At 37.2% G+C, this 21,200-nt stretch overlaps 1 protein-coding gene across 2 annotated transcripts in view; it reads left to right on the forward strand.

The window, feature by feature from the left end:
* Positions 1–11,777, forward strand: part of AGMO (alkylglycerol monooxygenase) — a 201,383-nt gene extending 189,606 nt beyond the window's left edge. For both annotated transcript variants that reach the window (XM_087756255.1, XM_009461177.2), the window contains exon 13: positions 10,405–11,777. In XM_087756255.1, coding sequence (XP_087612381.1) covers positions 10,405–10,485 — 81 coding nt within the window. In that variant the 3' untranslated portion in view covers positions 10,486–11,777. The remainder of the gene's footprint in view (positions 1–10,404) is intronic.
* Positions 11,778–21,200: the final 9,423 nt, after the last annotated feature.

A 21,200-nucleotide genomic window follows, 5' to 3' on the forward strand; every position in this document is an offset into this window, starting at 1 on the left:
ATCCCAGGCTTTTACCGTAACTCCTTGATTACTATTTCACAGTCTTAGAGGCAGATGGTTTTGACTATGCAGTCCCATGTTTTTAGTGTAGAGAGTATGCTGAGTGTAAAATAGGAGTGAGCTAGCTCATGCTTCTGCCATCAGTCTTTGCAGCTATTGTCTGAAGAGCCAATGTAAGCTGATCTCTAAATGTAATAATCCTATGACTTCTCTGACGGGAAGCAGATTCAACCCTGTCCAATGCCAGAAACTGAAAAAAAAATATTAAAGAAGTAGCAGATCCTGCTTTTTGTCCTTTTACTAAGGTGACAACCACATCTGAGAATGAAATTGGTGAATTCTTGCACAAGATTGGTTATTGCAAAAAAATAGTTGCTAAGTAATGGTTGTTCCATGTGCTAAGCAGTCTCATCTTTATTATCCACTGTTGGCAAAGTAGATCCTAGCAAATGTTAGTTAGAGGTGAAGAGTCCTTTTATATTCATTGTGAATAAACAGAAGCACCAGGTTGGTGGGGAGCCTGCACTGAAGAAGGATAAAGTACAGTGGTTGAGATATGGTTTGTTTGTGAACTGCTCCAACTCTCCAATTTTTTTCTGATGTACTCCTGATTAATAATTATTCCTCACTGCATATTTGTGTGTTTGTTTTTTAAGTCTACTATCTTCCATTTCTATTAAATTACACATTTTCTTCAGTATCTCCAGATTTTTTTTAAAACCATTACGAAATCTCCTCCTGTTTTCCAGGAAAAGAAAGATGCTTCATAGTTTTTTGTATTTTAGAAATGTCTGCTTTTTAATCTAAATTCTGATTTCCCTCTCATTTTGTGATATAATAATTGATTCTTCCTTTCTGGAGGTTTTTTCTTCCACTCAGTTCTGTAGCCTCCATACAGAAGTTTCATTTAGACCATATTCTCCTAGTTTTCCTAGTAGAAAGTCACATGGATCACTTGCATTAATTTTATTTCTTTTTATTCTATTAGCTAATTAAATAATATAACTAAATTGGCTTGACATGAGTGGGGATATCAATGATTTAGCCCATTTGAATAGATCTGTGATTAATGTTGATAACAATGACTTTTATATAATCAAAAAATGGTGAGTTTTCAGAATGGGAGTTTCCCCAGACAAGAATAGAAGCAACAAGCCAGAACACAGGAAGAGCGTCTTGAGAGCAGGCAAGAAAGAGAGACACCAATAGCCAGAAGGAGATCTACTTTTCCATGTAAAGGGATGGACAGAGGGCTGGACTGACCTCAGCACATTTTTCTTCTCCTTGGAACTTAAAAACAGTCACAGTTTACTGCTTTTGGCCTCAAAAGAGGGTTGGCCAGCAGGATGGGTGTGTTCTGTCTATCTTTAACTTGGACATGTATCTTCTATGGCAAGATTTTTCCTTGATGGTATCAATGAATATTAACCCATTTCCTTCATTCAGAAGTTGTTTTTTGTTTTATTGGTTGGTTGGGTTGGGTTTGGTTTCCTTACGCTGAGAACAGCCATTTATGTTCTCCATTTTTAAATGAAAGAATTCATTTCTCCTTGCAACATGTTGGCTTTAAGAGCAATCTTGGTCTCAAGTGACTTTTAGCCTTGATCTTCCTCTGTCTTTCTTGAATACTTTTCTGTTTTTTGTTCACTGTGCTGGAAATTCCTTCTGCTTGTCACTCAATTGTTTTATCCCTCTCTGCACATTCTTATTCCTTTCTTTCACGTTTGCCATTAGTCACAGTAGCCAGCTTTTTCCCATTCCCTCTTTTCAACATCTGCAGCAAAGCTTTTCCCATCAGTGATCTAATGTCTGTGGGTTATAGTTAAAGGCTGGGATTATTTTTTTAATATTTTTTTTTTCCCCACACAATGGAGAAATTCCCATTTTGGAGCTTGTAGCTAGTCAACTTTCTCTCAAGAGGATATTTAGTATACCAGTGAGTGAAGATCTTCCACTTTGCAGCGACCTTTGTCAGAGCTCTCCAGGTTGACAGAGTGCTCTTGGTTCTGTTCACCACCACCCCACCAGGGTGCTTACGCACAATAACTACTCTCTGAAATGAAACCATCTGTGTAGAAACATACAATATTTTATGTCTGCTAATGATGGAGAGATTGGACACTGACTTACCTAATGTTTTTCCTGCAATGTCAGTATAGTATTGTATTAAACAGACATAAAAATGAAGGGATTGAAGAGATTGAATTATTTCTGTAGATGCTTATTTGGTGAATGTTACACAGCTAGGTAATATCCAGTCCAAATTCTGAAATGTTATGTGTAGCAATTTTTCTTCTGTGTTCAAACTACAATCATTTTTTTCTGTAGCTGTAATTTTCCTGTATTTTCAAGCAAGGATGCAGGCATAAAGCAGAGGACTCTCCTGCATGATCTCCTTTAAATGAATTTACCCCATCTTTTAATTAAAAACTTACTTCAATGCAGGATTAAGCAGTACAGTACCTAAACTTTTCTTAAACCCATGACTGTATAAAAAGAATACCCTTACTCTTATCCCAGAAATATACATGACCAGTCTTTCTCGCATAGAGTATTGCATTTAAAAGCATTCAATTCTTTAAGCCTAGGAGAACAATTTAAATTTTATTAAATATAAGATCATAGAATCATAGAATGGTTTGGGTTGGATGGGACCTTAAAGATCATCTAGTTCCAACCCCCCTGCCATGGGCAGAGACACCTTCCACTAGACCAGGTTGCTCAAAGCCCCATCCAACCTGGCCTTGAACACTTCCAGGGATGGGGCATCTACAGCTTCTCTGGGCAACGTGTTCTGGTGCCTCACCACCTTCACAGTGAAGAATTTCTTCCTTATATCTAATCTAAATCTGTCCTCTTTCAGTTTAAAGCCATTACCCCTTGTCCCATCACTTTGTGCCCTTGTGAAAAAGTCCATCACCAGCTTTCTTGTAGGCCCTCTTCAGGTACTGGAAGGCTTCTATATGGTCTCCCTAGAGCCTTCTCTTCTCCAGGTTGAACACCACCAACTCTCTCAGCCTGTCCTCATAGGAGAGGTGCTCCAGCCCACTGATCATCTTCGTGGCCCTCCTCTGGACTCGCTCCAACAGGTCCATGTCCTTCTTATGTTGGGGGCCCCAGATCTGAATGCAGTACTCCAGGTGGGGTCTCATGAGACCAGAGTAGAGGGGTAGAATCACCTCCCTTGACCCACTGGTCATACTTCTTTTAATGCAGCCCAGGATATGGTTGGCTTTCTGGGCTGCAAGTGCACATTGCCAGGTCATGTGGAGCTTCTCATCAACCAACACCCCCAAGTCCTTATCCTCAGGGCTGCTCTCAATCCATTCTCTTCCCAGCCTGTATTTGTGCTTGGGATTGCCCCAACCCATGTGCAGGACCTTGCACTTGGCAAGGTCTTGGCAAGGTCTCGGCAAGATCTCTGCAGTAAACTATCAATTCAACTAAAATGAGCTTCATATTTCTTGAATAAGGGAGATTAAACTGCTCTTTATATGTAATTTAAATAATATCTTATAAAGTGAAATAGTTCTTTGCAGATGTCTGTTTTACCCTCCAACTTGTGTTTGAGCTATAAGTGATGCAGTGGGGTGTATGTAATTATGCTACAGCTGCTGACAGGCATAAAAGTAAATGAGATGTTTAATCTCAATGGGTACATTTCCTGTTTAAATGTTTAAGAAAACAAACTCAACAGCTTTAGCCAAACTGAGACAGGACTATCTCAAATATTTCATTTCTGCAACGAACAGCTATTAATAACTCTTTCAATCTTGTTTGGCCTGTTAGCCTGCAGAGATTAAACTGGTATGTTTACAGATTGAGTAAGTTTTGTCTTCTTAACTTTTATGAAAGCTTTATTTCTAATTGTTCATTTAAAATATAATAATTGAGAAAATTTCCATGCCTGTTGTTTCTCAACTTTGAGGGAAAATGGAGGCTGAAAAACTGCAGAATACTTAAAAAAAGGTGACATTCAGAATTAAGGTCTTCTAAAACTGTTGATCTTTGAACTTGTTTTTCAGTACCATGTTGTCATAAATGAAACTAAGGCAATATGGAAGAACAACAATTAGAAATTCTAAAATATTACTATGCTCTAGAATGTGTAACAAAGTATATATTTTGTTTGCAGGTTTTATGAAATTTTTAAGCTCAGATGATGCCCGACAATTTATAATTACTAAATAATTTTTTTAGAATGTAGTTGCAAAACAATGAAACAGACTTGGTCCAGGAGTTATTTTTAAATGTTCCTTGAACAGCTAAGAAGATTTTTTTTCCTTAACAGGGTTTTACTTTGGGGACAACTTGAAATGGCTAAACATTTAAGAATGATCTAGGAATTTATAGATCGAATTAGGTAACTTACTGTGGGAAGTATTTTCAGATGTTTCAATAAAATATGTTAAAACAAATTTCATACTGAAGAGATGCAGAGAGTTTAGGTATATGCTAATGAGTATAACATCGATACCATCTCCAGCTTGCTTATCACAAAGTGAAGATTTAATAATTATTAGCATCCTTTGGAGTTCCTATTCACATGACTGACAGCAAAGCTTCCCACTTTAGTGTTTTTTTGGTCTTTTGGGGAATGAGGTAAAACCTTCCTAATCCTAGTGCTTAGGTTGTGGATTATTCTGTGACCCAGGAGAGAAAGAATTTCATAAGTAACAGTTGAATAGGATACATATATCTACAGAAGTGATTTGAGAGGCAGTGGGCTGGTTTGTCCTGAATGAAGGGCATGATGCATGACGATACCAGGCTGGATGCACATAAGCTATTTTAGGTGTAAATATTACTGCAGTAGCACTGCCTGCATAAAAATCCCCATGTATTTAGCTGAGGGATGTGACATACTAGCTTGTGTGCAATGCCAGGAAAGTCAGAGTCAAGTTGGTGCTGTGCTGAGAGAGATTTAGCAGCTTATATCCTTGCTAGCTCAGGCATCTCTGCAGTGCACTTGATTTCATACTGGGGATGTGCCCAGCTGTGAAAGCAACAGAGGAATATATATCCTTTGTCCTGATCTTTCTTCGTCTTTCCTGGATAGGTAATATAAGCCTTTTAAGGTATGGCAGCCTATGTTTTCATACATTATCTAGCTTTAGAGTCTCAGACCATATTTTAATAAAAGAAGGAATGTTTAAAACATTTAACAGAATAGGAAGGAGATGTATATATCACTTCCCTATTATTTTCTCATTATCTGTTAATAATGAAGTATAAAACTAATAAGGTATATCATAGTAGCAAGAAACTAGTCTGTGAGTGAACTATCGATATGCTTTGTGGGGGCTGAAGATACTTGGCTTAATCCTGTGTGTGCCAACAGTCTCTTAATACATACCTTGTTCCGTGTCACGGACATGCTGAATCTGCAAGATATGTACTGCACCAATAACCTGAATGTGTGTCATGAACCCTTATGGATAATCTCCAGACATCCTGCTACCTTTACAGAAATCTTGGACAAATGCTGTGAAGCCACTACTATTGTAGTTGACCCTGTTCCCTTCTATCCACAGATCCTTCACAAAAAAAAAAAAAAACCAACAACAAAAAAACAGACAAAAAACCCAGTTTCTCACTTCCTCCTCCATATATTTCCAAGTACACAGAGAGGGAACCTTCTTATTTCTTGGTTTCCCTTTCCAGGTATTGTTATTGCAACTTTTTTGCTAGTGCGATCTTCTTGATCTGTGCAATGTACAAGATGAGAGATTTCTGGATCTGCTGTAAATGCCATGGCATTCCTCTACTAGCCTCAGACTGCTCATCTCAAAACATTGCACTGAGAATGAAGATCCATGTGTTTATTACCCAAATCCCAATTACCCAAAAACTTCCAGAAATAGTGAACCTCTTTCCCCACTTCTGAGACATATATTTTCTATCTATTTCCTCTGTGTAGTTCAGCACCTGAAGCAGTCCTGTATAAAGAAGTGGGAAAACAGCGATGGTATTAGTGAAAACTGCACCGTTTAGGTACTTGTGAAATCTGGAGTAGTTTATTCAACCATTTTGTTATTAATATCAGTATTTTTTGTTAACTGTTATATCAGTTCATAATCTCCATCTTTACTAGAAAAGGACAATGACATTACCCAGACACAGCCTTCTCAGATAAAAGTCTAAAAATGACTATCATTAGTATCGATAGTATGAAATGATTTCTGGTGCCTTTGAAGAAGCCATGCCCAGACTGTAGATATATAATATAAGAATATAAAAAGAACCTTAAACATGTCTGATTTGCAATATCAGTTAAACAATTCTCAGCATCACATTGGGAGGGCTTATTGTTTATCACGTTTACCAGTACCAGGTCCACTTTATTATGTGAACAGCCAACCCAATGAAGTACATGGATGTGCTGATCTTCCTGAGCCCTCTCTAGAGCTAGGAATACATTGCCCAGCACAGAGGTGTTCAGAGAATTCAGTATCAAAAACATGCCCATTCATGTGGTGTTGTACCCCAGATATAGCCAATTTGTTGCCAGTTGCAGACTGTCTCTGCAGCAAAATTTGGAGCAAATACATCTGGGCAGAGTCTGAGAAATGTCAGAGAATCATTGAATGATTTAGGTTGGAAGGGATCTGAGGTCTTGTGGTTTGAGCCTCTTTCCCCTCCTTAAAGCAGGGCTATCTGGACATTTGTCTACATTTCTAGACCAATGTCTAAAACCTTCTAATTCTATCCAGAGGAAAGACACTATGTCTAGGAAACTCAGATATACAAAGCCATTACAAAAGAGAAAATGGCAAAAAGTAACATTAGTGATCAACAACAAAGCTAATCATGTGGAAGTGGGTGCCTGAATTTAGCTAATTATTTTAAAGTAGTTTACAGCCTAATAAACTTTGATCACTCCAGTGGGGATTTCCTGTGAAGAGCAGACTCAGTCCTGCAGTCAATCCATTAGTTAAGCTATCTTTGTTCTTCTGAAGAATGTTATTTACATTTCTGTAGGCTTATTCAGAGAGAGAATAGGGGTTGTATGGAAATAGAAAGACTGTATGAAAGGAGGTAATGTAAATATTTGGAAGAGGACTGTCCTCTTCCAGCAGTCTAAAGCACAGTCTATAATTAATCTGTAGTTACTTGAACAGGTAAATGTAACAAGTGCTTATATTAAGGTGGCAAAAAGTTTGCATTTAACTCTGCTGGATATGTGGTTGTGAGAAATTCTGCTTTTAGGCTTAGCTGTTCCATATATTACCACTGTCCACAGTAATTCTTCATTTGAATACAGAAGTTAAACTATTGTTTTTTGGTAAGATTGTTTGTGGGGGAACTTTTCTCAGTGTAAAAAAATAAAAAAGTATACTATTTAATTCTATCTTTTTATTTCAAAACTGGCTGAATTAGGAAAATACGTGAATATTTTAATCAAGGGACAAATATTAGTTGTTTTGGACAATACATGAAGGAATGAGGAAAAAAAAGCCCAAAGCCAAAACCCAACCTATTAGGGTGCAAGAGAGTTGAACAGAAAATGCAAAATATCTGCATATCGGATTCAGGAAATCTGTTTTCCCAAGGGCATTATAAAAAATATTGGTCAACTATAGTTCAGGTCGCCTGGTGGAATGCTCTTCTACTGCTTCCTACTGCCTGCACTGTTGTCTGCTCAAAATTCTGGCACGCATCATCTCAGCTTTCCATTGCTGACATCACCTGATTGCACCATTCATTCAAGTGGGTCAAGCCTTGTAGCTCCAGAATATGTAGCAGCAATCAAAAGAAACTGAACTCCAACCAACACAGCAAGCTTCTGCTTGGTAGCCCCATACAGCTGGCTCTGCTCAGGGTAGGTCAGCATTATAGTAGTAGAGCCAGCCAGAATTGCTGTCATGCAAGGGAGGATGTGGCCCCTTAATTTTTTCCCCTGATGTTTGGGTTTTTCTGAAACTCCGTCCCTCACAACCTTGCAGCATTATTGTTTCATGAATACGTTATTTCCATCGAGTACTGGCAGTTCTGACATTGATAGGCAGTGAATCAATACTTTTATAGAATCATGAAGCCAAACTAGTTCTGCAGATCCACAATGTGCAGTATGTGGTTTTTCATTCTGGATATAATAACTGCAATTTGAAATACGCCCCCACAAGCATTGATTGCATGCTTTAAGAAATTCACAATAAAGAATTTAATTAAGAAAGAAGAAACTGCATCGCTGCATTTTACAAAGAAAAATTCACCCAAGATGTTTTTTTCATTTTTGGGCTATAATAGCAATAACCATCTTTAGCTGAGGACATTTCCTGGGGCTTAATGGCCCATGGCTGTGCTTCTTCAGGTGATCATCATCTCCCAGCAGTCATTAATCCCCTACAAATGCCCTGCACCTCAGTCATTAAATGTGCTTAAACGTGCTGCTTCTGAAAATGAAATACTTCTATATTTAATGCATCTTCCAGGAACAGGAGTGATCTTTCTGAGGTGAGGAATGAAAGGAGTTTAGTAACGTGTCAGAGAAGTACTAATTATGACAAGTGGATAAGATCTGTTTCTGGAAATAGCACAACAAAGAGTTTTTCCACAGTAAGAGCATGTTATATGTCATTTTATGTATGTCACGATTCACGCTCATCCCAATTACATAACAGCCAAATCAGAAATACAGATAGTTATTTGTAGTTGGTTTTCTTCAACAGGGCATCTCAGCATAGAAATAAAGCATGTCACAAAACATGAAGAGTATGTGCCTGCAGCACTGCTTAAAAATGTCTTTCCATTCCATAGCTGTAAAATAGAGCTATGCAGTTTTACAAGGTGTTTGTGATAATGCAAGAAAAAAAAAGAAGTTAAATCTTTCATAGTTAAAGGTCTGAAACTCTTATAAGTCAGTCTTTTGGTGAGAATTTTGAGTCTTTCTTACAAATGGGACCACAAATACAGCACCAACAGTATCATCAGAAGTTTTAAACACAGTAGACAGCCTACCCTTGCTCTAGTAGAATTAAAGCATTCAATGAAAATAGTCGAAGGGAATTTGTCTTGATAGAGGTTGAATGGGGATTGGATTTTTTTTATTTGATTGGAATTCTACTTACTGACACATTGTGCTATTTCCATCTCGTGCTGCTAAGTATGTAATATATAGATTACGTGAAGCCTGTACCTGTTCCAAACAGGTTGCGAGAGGGATCAGACATGTTGCCATCACATTCCCTTCAATGAGTGCAAAATGAGTACCTTTTAGGTATTGTGGTCATTTATTACTTATTTGGACATTCAGATCTCATGTACTTCGGTGAGTGACTGTGTAGATGAGGACAGAAGCAGATTTTTGGGCCATGCATTGTTAATGTTGAATGTTAAATGATGTTAATGTTAAATGATGTTAATGTTAAAATTGGACCTCTCCTAGTCAGTACCTTTTGATTGCAGATTAACCCGAAAAAAGAATTATTATAAGCTGACCTCAAAATTCCTTTTCTTTTCAATTTTCTCTGCCCCTTCAAACAAACAAAAAATCACCTGAACAAAATATCGTTCAGTATAAACGGAATGTTTTGTTTAACTCACAGTAAAAAATTTCACTTTTCACTCCTTTCAAGTTAGAGAAGTTTTTCTATGTGAAAGACAAAGGTTTCTTTCAGGAAATTTCACATACACGCATGTGCACACACTTTTTATCCTGCTCTCTTTCTTGGTTTTTGGACAAAGCTGTTACCTGAATTAGACTTTACCTTGCAAATACTCCTACTCATCCCAAAGCAGTTTTCAGCAAATAAACTAATGAAAAAAAAATTATGAGATCTCTCATTAAAATTCACTCACCAAAAAAAAATAAAAAATGCACAGAGCCAAGGACAAGATAAAGAGTATTACATCTTTAAGTTCTTTCCAATCTAGTTTATAGCTCATCATAAATAGCAGGTTGGGGAATAAGTACTGATCTATTGCACTGCAGCTAGAACACTTCTTTTGCCATAGAGTCTATTTAAGGCTACTTTGCGTATTTGTATCCTACCATGCAATTTACAATGTCAGCATTCTTCAGACCATTTGCCAAAAAGAACAGTTTACATTTTTACACCTGCCTTCTGTCACAGCGGTGTTATGATTGTCCTGTCATATTATATATGACTCTGAGTACTCCAAATCCAAACTCAATTACAAAGTAGGGAAGGTCATGCAGACTTTGCCAGTTATCTTGTTTTGGTACCATTCAGAAATGACAGATTCAAACAGGAATGTACACAATAAAGAGTAACAGAAAAAAAAGCCTACATTCCTAAAATGAATTTATCAGTATGCCTAGAATTCTTGTATAATTTTTCTACTCGAGAGCATTCTGTTTTCACCCATTCATTATATTTACAGACAAGTATAATTTTAAAATCTTATATAACATTTCTCATTTTAAATTCTGTGTTGTAGGTCTTGTTTTCCCTCTGCGCTGCATTCTGGGGAATCCAAATTATGAAGCGGATCACCTCATCCAAAGACAAACATCCCTGAAAGAACAGATCTAACATCACTTTAATTATGGAAACAGCACTTCGGAATAACCTTCTAAGTTCCATGGAATTAATCAACCATGAATCTTACTGAATTGCAATCATTTCACTTATGATAGGAGAGGTTTGTGATTTCATATGAAGGTTTGAAAGACTCATTAGGACGTGTATTCATTTTTATTTGATTTTTTAAAAAATATTTTATTTCTCCCCAATTTAAGTAAAATGTTCATTCACAACAAATTTTTACATTCAAAGGATTACAAAGTCTTAGAAACCATGTAAAACTAATTGCCTTTTGCAGTGATTTTGTTAGTAAACGTATGTGAAAAGTATTTTTCACAAGAGGAATAATTAAAATCATATTTGTTATAACCTGGTACAAAGTGACTGACTGTCTTCCTGTTGAGGCTAAACATAAACATATGTGAATGTCAGTTTTTCCGTAATGACTGAATTACACTAGAATCTCAATGTCATGCCCAATTCGGTGTTCATAACATATAGCTACATGAGGATGAGCAGTCAAGGCAAGAAAATGATTAAAAACAGCATGATAAAATAACTCAAACTAGTATGAGTTGAAACATCTTCAATAAAATTGGCTGATGTATGTGTTGTATAATGCAGACTTGCAGTTTACCCTGAATTATTTAAGGAGTGTACCTGCAGTTGCCAACTTTAGATACTGATTAAGCCAGCACTTACACATGGGTATCCCATTGACTAATATGTTACTCACGTGACAAAATATTTGCAAGGCTGGGCCCTTAATTTCTGGTAATTTCCTGCTGGGGTGATCTCAGGGGAGATGCATGTCTTGTCTTTCAGGAGCTGTTGGAAAGATGGTTTGTACTAAGATAGGAAAATTAAATACAAATGGTAAAGGGAGTCTCCAAACAGCAGGACTGGCAAAAATACTGGAGCTAGGTTGTTTTTCTTTCCTCACACTCTTCCAACTTTTTATTTGGCTCCAAGGCTTTTAGAAGTGCTTAAAGTCAAGTAGCTAAAAAATGTAGGCTGTCTTGCATGCTTCAAACTAGTAATAATACCTGGATTAAAAAATGGGTTTAAGTTTGGGTTGGGTTTTTTTCCCATTCCAATTTCCTTCAAGATGTTAATAACATGCTAACAGACATCTCAGATTTAGACAGATAGTTTACTTTTAATTAACCCTTATTTTCAGTCTCTAGCTGTAACAGATGCCACTGTCTACATAATTGGATGTTTCCAATAAATTGTCAGAAATACAATGAATACAATGTTATATAAATAAAATTCATCCAAAGTATAGTAATAGTATCAGCTTGATTTTATATAAATTTTTACTTTAAAAACCAAGTTTTAAGTTACTCCATTTGTATATCAAATGCCTTGTACCTATCACTTTAGATTATGCTCAAAGACTTTGAAATATTTGACTGAGAAAGCAAGTGTTAGTTTGATTAGAGGTACTAATACCTGGGATGCAAAGTAAAGATAATACCTTCTTAAACTGAAGGTGTGTTTAAGTAAGGGACTTACTTGTGGATCTTCTTCACTTTACGTAATGAGAAGATGAAAAAACTGGACCATGAAAAACCTAGAAGAAATCAGATTTTACATATTTGTTGAGAAGTTTAATTCAAACTTTTACTCATAACAAGGTAGGCTTCCAATGTCTTTTTAAGAAATGGATAAATATGATTATATACCTCTGAGTTCAAGAGTGGAAATATCTTGTGACTAACACAACAGTGCAACAGCCAGGAGCTTTCTCTGGTACTACCAATTCTAACCAAAACTTAGCATCTCTTTGCCTGAATTTCCCCATTTGTGGAATGGGTATGATGGAAATACTGATGGTTTCTCTCACCATAATTGAAGTATTGCATTTGGGATCTTTTCCTTACAAAGCTTTTATAGGATATTTAAGAAAATGACAGAATCTGATTCCAGAAGTACACCATCTACAAACTTCTTATGTGACTCCATAAGTTAATGTACCTATATTTTCAAAATTTGTACTAGTGACGTCAACCTCACAGGAATATTTTGAGGTCAGTTTAATATAATGACTAAGAAACATAATGAAGAGTCACATTGAAAGTCAGTTTCCTTATCAAAATAAATCCTTCAAAGAGACAGGAACAGGATGAAGATTTAACATTTTCTGCATTTAAAAATCTGCAATCTTGGAAGGACAATAATGAAGATTTGAATTAAATTAAATTAATTTTAAAGATATCCTAATGAATGTCATTTATTTACATGAAGTAATGAAAGGAATGTGATTTGAAAGGTAAATTCAGATTAAGATGTAAATGTCCTACATAAATCACCAGTTTCTCATTCTAGTCACTAGCAGTTGCCTACAAATAAATTCAAAAATACAGATAAACTAGTGACAAATATAAAAGGCACAGTAGTTTAACTAAGATCTTATCTGAAAGAAAACAACTCTACTCATACGAGGTCAATTCTAATAAATGAAATATGCAAAAAACAGGCATAAAGTAGAATCCAAATATACCCCTGCCTCAGCCTACTCTCTTGGCGATCCTGAACTCTACAGAAACCTTACTTTCCTACCTTAAAAGTGTCTCATTTCTCAGCTTGATGGGAATCTGGAAATGAAACATTCCTCAGTTTCAATTTAGCAGCCCTAGTTTGGCCAAATGGGGGCGGGGGGGGCTCTACCATTGGGAACATCTAACATGTCTAACAGAACTGTGTCCCTTATAAAAAGAAGCTGATGAAGACAACCTAGTCTTTAAAGCAGAGGCCCAATAAATTTCCTCTTTTCCAAGGATTTTTAAATCCTCATTTCATACTTCCAAGGACTTGCCATTGTGTATAGGTTGTTTGAAAGCAAGGTGCAGTAGAGGAACAACATTCTTCCCATTGCACACTGAGAAACACAGAGACTGAGAACGACTCCTCTGGCTGAAGACTTGATCATGGGTGTCCAAGACTCCTTTACAATAACATCCACTGGGTATGTCTATGCAATCATTTGGACACAGACTGGAAGCTAGGGTTTGCCTTTCCCAGTGAAGAGAGAGTTTCAAGGACAAGCTCATAGAAACACCCTTGACTGCAGTATTCTCCCATTAGCTATGTGGTAGGTAGCTATATCCCTGTCAACTTGCTTGTAATTATTTTTTTAAAATAGAAACTATTTCAATATTTTAGGCACCTAACACCAGTACTGGATCTAGTTCATACTGTCTTTATAGCTACTGCATAGAGTGAAACAGTCACCCCAAAGGTCTCTGGTTTTCAGTAATCAAGAGACTCTGGAGATTAGATGGCCAATGAATTGAATTATGTGTAGTTAATATATTACATACAGTTAATTGAATGAATTAAATGCTAACTGCAAACACTGGTTATTGCTAGGATATATTAGTAATATTTTGGAAGTCACCCTTCTCCCCTCACCTTTTTAATATTCCATTGCTTATTTCTTTAGAGTTTGACCAGGTTGTGTGGTTTGAAAAATTGTATGGGATCAAGTGAAATCAGGTGAATTATGTGAGGAAATTAGTAAACAAAATATTGATGCAGAACTAATAAATTTTGTGCAAGTATCTATTTTTCTTTTAGAGAGCCACTCTTTCATGTCTCTGGAAACAAAAATATTCTGCAGGCTAAAACCCTAGCCTCACATGTCCAAGTGAGAAACTTCATAAATAACACTTGTAATATTTGCAGTATTGCTTAAGACTTCCTGTTTGGTTTTGTTTGTCGTTAAACTCCTCAGTGGCACACCTTGGGGGAAAAATGTAGATAAACAGAACTTTTCTTCAGCAAGAGTGTTAAAAAACTGATTTTCCCTGCTCTTTCCAGCTGTTGTAATGTCACATCCCTACACATGGCCTTTCCTGGACTATGTACACGGCAATATCAAGTTACTGAAAACCCAGAAGTAAGCAGCTGAATCCTGTGTTCACTTGCACCTGACCCTGCACCATTCAAGTCACCGAAAAACTTGCTGCTGACCTCAGGATCGGGGCAGAGTGTTCTCTGTATGGAAACAAGGATGATGCAATATTTACTGCAACTCAAGCTTTGGTACAGTGCATTAATTAAAAGTAACACAGTTGCACAATTACTTGTTCCTGTAAGTGGCTAACATGGTGTTCTTTGTGTTATATTAAAATCAGGGTCCTTCGATGGATAAATGACGAGTTAAAGCTGTAAGCTATGTATACCAGGTAGAAAGGACTCAGGGCCCTTTCTCTTGTCTTTCTTGTCTCCAGTTTTCTCTCAAGCCTGTGGGATTAGGGACATTGTTACCTAAACCGTTATCTAAAAGGAGGTAGTTGATCAGATATTTTAAAGCTTACTTTTTACAGACAAATTTCTGTGAGTTTTCAGGATTTTATGTCATGCGATTAGACACTACTAATCTGAATGCTGCTGAAGGTAAGAGTTGTTCAGACTTTTCTTCTTTGCTCTTTAATTTGTGATAAAGAGCTATGGCTCAGCGATGGAGTTCATCAAGAGGAGCAACAACTCTCAGAGAATGCTCAAAGCATTGCCACATCTTGCAATATCATGCAAACTGTGTTGCCCACAGTTGAAGTTTTTCTTAAAAATCTGAATCCTGGAGTCCTGTGACTGCTGCTTTTTTTTTTTTTTTTTTTTTACTTATTTGCTTTTTTTAACAAATGTTTCTGACTGCTGAAAACGAGCTGTAGAAGGTTCAAAATCTAAGAGGCAAACAGAAAGATTTTCATAGGTAATATTTTAAAATGTTTTCCTTTTTAAACCACCCTAGTGATTACATGAGGCTTGACTCATGATTTTTAAACTCTTGGGACTGCTAATGCTGAATGGGAAAAAACTATTCGTGGTCCATCCTTTTTCCATAAAACCTCTGGTTCCAGCTTAGGCATATACAATGGCCATGAGGCAGAGTTTTTCTGGGTTTCCTGGTTCCCTGCTGGCATTTGACCTGTTCAGTTTGGAATTAAAACAAAGTGGGCCACAGAGTCAGCCCTCTGAGGGCCCACTACCGTCAGTAACTCAGCACATGCAGAGCTCAGCCACAGTATGTCGTGTTACCTATCACTCCCAGCAGTTCTGGTAAAAGCAAACAAGAGATATACTGTGGACTTCAGGATTTTCTCTTTCTACAGTGGAAACAAGTGTAAAAATACCGAGTTTGAAACTCAGATACAAACCACAAGGTAAAGCAAAAATAAGATATCTCACATACTGGAGAAGCACTTCCATATTAATATCAGGGCCAATGGAAAACTTGGCTCGGTCCTTTGTCATTTTTGCCCCACCTATGGAAAACAGCAGAAAAATGTGGAAACATTGAGTAAGAATGAACTGCTGAGTGTCCTTGTGTTTATGGTTTGGCAAAGAAAAGTGATACAAAATGAATCCTCTCTCCCCCGCCCCTTGCTGTATTTTTAATCCTTCCTCCTTTATTCTTTCTTCTCATTTTTCTGTCTGTCTGTCTCTCTCTCTCTCTTGTGTTTATTTATCTTTGCAAAAAATCCTCTCCTGTCTTGCATTAGGTTTGTTATGTGTAGAGGTATATAATGGCATATTTCATATCCACAAATATGTTATTTTATTTTAATAGATGAGAGCCAAACATACTTACCTAAAGGTGACTACTTTCTTTACTGTTCCTATCAGTCAGCAGGCTCTTCTAGTACTCAAAACACAGAATGCACTGCTCGTACATTGTTAATGTTATATTTATTTATTTCATATGTATCTGCCTAGTGTCCTCTAATGATTCATTTTCTAGTTCCATTTCAATAACATAGCACTGTGCTTTTCCCAGTTTCTGCTCCCTCTCATGTTTCTTTGCTATTAATTCCTTCTAGTTACTTGTTGTCCCTTCAGCGCTGTGCTTTAGCTGTCACTGTCACTCTCTGCCTCAGGATGTACTACTACAGTACATTTTCTGACCTGCTGATTTTAGTGTGGCAGAAGCAGGCAGCCCAGTAGTAATAAAGTTTGATTAAAAATAGATTAAATGAATGAAGAAAATCATGGAACATTTTAAACACTATGGAATTTGTGGTGTTTCTGCTACTTCCATTTTTCCACAAACCTTGAATGTAAGTACTTATCAGCACATAAATTACAATTACAGAAATGTTTGCCAGGAAAGAAAAATACTGTAAGACAATTGAACTACAATTTCTAGATCGAAGAATAGCCTATTAATTCACTGGGCGTGATCATGTCTTTTGCTGGTGTCTGTCTGCATTGAGGTCATCAGCCTGTTATATGAAGATAATGGCATTACTCCTTTGCTTCAAGTAGCAGCATTTGTGATTTCAGTTCTAACAGCCCTTTACTTTCTCTCCACTTATGACTCATGGCTGACTCATTACTTCTAATCATTCTGAAAGCACAGATTTTATTTTTGCTCTTCTTTTAATCACAGTGCAAAAAAAAATGCTTTGAAAGAAGGTAAGGTGTTATACGCTGCAGCAGTGTAAGTATGTACCAACATACTTATTTTTGGAAAACTTCAAGTACTCCCAGTTTCCTACCCATCACCACATACTGGATTTCACAGCGACGTCTAACAGAGGAAAGCCTCATGATCAGGGATCGGTGGGAGAAATGAAAGGGGTGTTTCTGAGATTCTGACAGCAAAGTTTGCCATTGAAGGTCAGATCACCTTTGGTTTTATTTTATGTATGACTTATTTTCCCTGAAATATAGCTGTAAGAGAAGAGTAAGGTATTCATGCCTTCATGGCCAATAATAAGATACATATTTGAATATATTTTTTTCTTTGCCAGCAATATTCCTATTATTCATGGGAAAATCTATGAGTGCCTCATGCCTATGGTTAATTATGTCTGATAATTGGACTGTAGTATGTGTATAAATGGTCTTATTAATGAAGAACAATGAACAAAGGTTTGTGCTACAGAAGCAGAATTATTGCTCAGTATTTTTTTTCCCCAGGATTTCTCCTTGCAAGAAAGCCCTGTGGTAGCATTGGAATTTAGTTAGCATAGTTCTGGGTGTTATAGGACCATGGAAACTTGCTGTACAGTACTAATGGCTTCCTCTTTGCACCTCTTTATGGAAGCCCATAATATTTTCCCTGAGGATCGACCAGCTCTTAAGATCTTACATGAAAAATAACTCATCTCTGAGTGTGGCTGAGAGACTGAGCATTGGCAGTGGTGGGCATTGTACCATATCAAGCAGCTGAAGCAAGGTGAGATGATCAGTCTCCCTTCCCCAGCATTTCCCGGGGGGAAGCAGAGATGGACTTGGGCAGCAAAAGTTGCAGAGTGAGAGAGGAGCACAGGTTATAGCACCCGGTTGGGGCAGCAGGGGAGTATGCCCTGGCAGGGGGATGCAGCAGGAGGTTGGCAGTTACAAGCCTATTGGGCACAGAAGTCAATAGCACAAAGTCCCTCTCATTCAAAACAGAAAGTTAATAAGAACAGATATGACAGAGAAGATGGTCCACAAACAGTGCCTGTGGCTTATTTGTGGGGGGTGGTGGTGGTTGTTATTATTATGCTTTCTTTGGGTTTCTCCTGTTCAGGAAGTTCTCCATCACACTATGCCTTGGGTAAGTGCAAAGCACATGGGTCTTCTAATACATAGCTGGTTTTTTTCTACCGATACTTTAATCAAGAAGGTGAAATGGTATGCTGGTTTGAGTATTTGACATGTATTCGCAATACATGTCTTTATGGTCCTGTCAGATTCTATTCTTATATGCAAGATAATGAAAATAGGCAAGATGTAGCACTGGCCATTGAAGCTGGTATAAACACATCCACTAAAGTGCATAATTTAGTACATTTCCTACTGTAATTTTCTCATTTAACAGGATAAGTATACACGGTTGTATACAATGCTTGTGAATGATCAGCAGAAACCACTTCTGGTTAGTGGATGCAGAGCTCCAGTATTTTAAAAAATTTATTCCTTTTGAATTTTCAGAAAGAACAAAGGTTCCGAAACAATATAGTTGTAGGCACTGTAACACAGACTAGTAGCTATGAAGTTAATTTTTATCAGTATGTTGAAAAAATAATCAGAGATGTCTTGCAGTCAGATTTTAGTGGGAAACAATAGTAATGACCAATATTACTGTTAATAAGAGTTAGAAAATATTGATCACTGTATTATTAATATTGGTAAAAGTAACTCAGCATTTCAAGTTCAGTTGCACAGTCTGAGCTCAGTCAATTTTGCCAAAAATGTGCACTGGGATGTTTTTGTTTTTTCTGGAAGATTTTCTGGAACTTATGGAAAATGTAGTTATGTAGTCTAAATATATTCTGTGGAAAATACTCAACTGTAAGGCCCATTTTCCTGTTAAGGAGATCTCAGAGCAACAGAATTAATAGTGCCCGAGTCCTTGAGCTTGTCTGCTTAGAAGATATGCATTTGGTTTCTAAGATGTGAAGATTTACGTCTGAATTCTAACAGAATAGGATATGTAGATATACTTTTGTGTTTTCCAGAAGGCATAGTCCTATTTCTCAACCACTCTTTAGTATTTCTGGGTAACTGCAGTCATAACCTCTGTTTTTACTAACCAGATATGCAACAGATGCTAAGGCTGAAAAGGTGCAAAATAGTAACACTACATGGCTTTGTTCTTACGTCTGGCTTCTCCAGGAAACAGCTTCTGATTAGGGAGAAGTAGCTAAAATTATGTAGAAATATTTTTTTCTTTCATGGTTTATGCATCTTATTTGCTTGTCTGGAGAAAATATATTAATTTTTTCAACTATGCATGGGAAGTCCTACCAACTTTTTCCTTTTCAGCTTTTCATAGCTGTGGTCATTGCTTACTTCACATTTTATTTTCTTTATCCCTATAGTAGGTCTGGAATTATAGGCTAGATAAACTCCTGTACTCTACATGTTTGAGAAAACCTGATTAATAAAATCCCATTAATGATTTTGCTGTGCTATGGCAATTGCTATTGGAGGCCGCTGCTTTTGACTTTTTCTCGCTGGATTCTTTGAAAGGTCTCAGTGCCTTTCATACACCTTCTACAGGGAATCTACACAAATGGGGAAGCCAGATAGGCTGAGGACCCTAGCATCATCTCCTGTGTATAGATTACCTGTGCAAGATTTTTTTAAGAGTCAAGTGTGGTGCTGTCTAGTTTCAATCTGCTTTCTGACTGCCCATTTTACAAAATCTCTGGAGGTGGTCACCCAAGTAAACTGCTTAGACACCATGTGTGAGGACCTGGGGTCTACTTTTTTGTAATGAGCTGATTCCAAGATGAAGAGAATGTCACAGAGAAGGTTCCTGCTGTCAGTAGCACATCAGAGAAGATTAGCGAGAGATGAAAGAGTAACCCCTCCTTTAACAAGAAACAGCAGGTAAAAAGCAAATGAAAACGCCCCTCGCTGTGTTCCCTATGAGCTAATTCTAGATTATATGTTCTCAGGTGCTGCCATTTCTGGTGGGAAGAAACCCTGTGACCTGTAGTGTGTGCTCATACTTAACTGTCTCCAGCATGCACTGATGCTTATACCTTTTGGAGGTTCCCATGATCCCAGAGCAAACCTGGTCTTGAAAAAAAATATCTTTAGGCAGATGAGACAGAGGCAGCAGCTTGGTCCTATTGCTACAGTGTTTTACTAAGAAGAGCCTGATCCTTGGCTGGCATAAACTGGGTAGCTGAGCTGACCTTTGTGTTTGTTTTTTTTTTTTTTTCTTTTTGACTCATTGAATTTCCTTACATCCTAAGCTCGTTAAACTATGGCTCAGCCAAATTCCCTGTAAGAAATGGGTTAAAAGGTAAGTGCAGTAACATATTGTAAGCTCTGTAGCTTAGAGCAGAAATTTTTTACAAAGACATTTGCATTAAAACACAAAGGTTCTCTAGACTGGGAGCCAGAGACTTGTCATTAGCAGAACCATCCATGTGTCTGTGTCTTTGAATTAATGCACAGGTCCAGGACTTTAGACAGAGTGAGAAGACTTCTTATGTGAGCAACAGGGCTCTAGGCTGAACAGATCATTTGCAACACATTATTCAACTGCACTTGTCTCTTTGGTCCTTCAGCTAGTTGCTTGTAAATAGACTAGCAACCTTTTGGACATATTTGTTACTCAAAATAACTCCAAACTGGAACAAGGTTCACAAGCAGATCATAGGAAGCCATGAACATGGGAGCTGTTTGCATTGGATACTGACATCTTGTGGTACAATTAAGTTTGGGGATGGATCCTGATGCAGTTTTTCCAAAACTTGCAGCAGTGAAAATGCTCTACTACTTGATCAAAATTACATTCAACATACGGGCTTACAGAGATTTATAGAAAAAGTCACTAGGTTTTCTAAAGGTAGCAAGCCCTCCCATTCCCAGGTGTGTTCCCAAGAATTAGGGGCTACAAACTGTTTTTTTATTTTTTGAAGTAGCTTATTTTCCAAGGCAGTAGAGCTGGTAGAGTCATCTCAACATCAAGTAGCAGAGCTGACACGGTAGCTATGTAGGGTTTTGCTACTCTATTCCAAGCAGTATAAAAAAGAGATTCAGAACAATGAAAGATTCCAATATTCACACAGAAAATAGGCTTTTTTTCCAAAGATTTGAAGGTTAGACAAAAAGAACAAAGTATCTGCTTGGTCAGTACAAAAGCTGAAAGATTTCTGCAGCATGGGCAAATAGCTCTGAAATAATTTTACTCATAAGTTTTATTTATCTACTTCAAGCAGCGCTGTCATGTTTTGACAGGTCATTCTAAAAGCA

The sequence above is a fragment of the Nipponia nippon genome, unplaced genomic scaffold (genome assembly GCF_047370975.1).
Source record: "Nipponia nippon isolate SJK-2023a ecotype South Korea unplaced genomic scaffold, ASM4737097v1 scaffold_1, whole genome shotgun sequence".
NCBI classification, from domain to species: Eukaryota; Metazoa; Chordata; class Aves; order Pelecaniformes; family Threskiornithidae; genus Nipponia; species Nipponia nippon.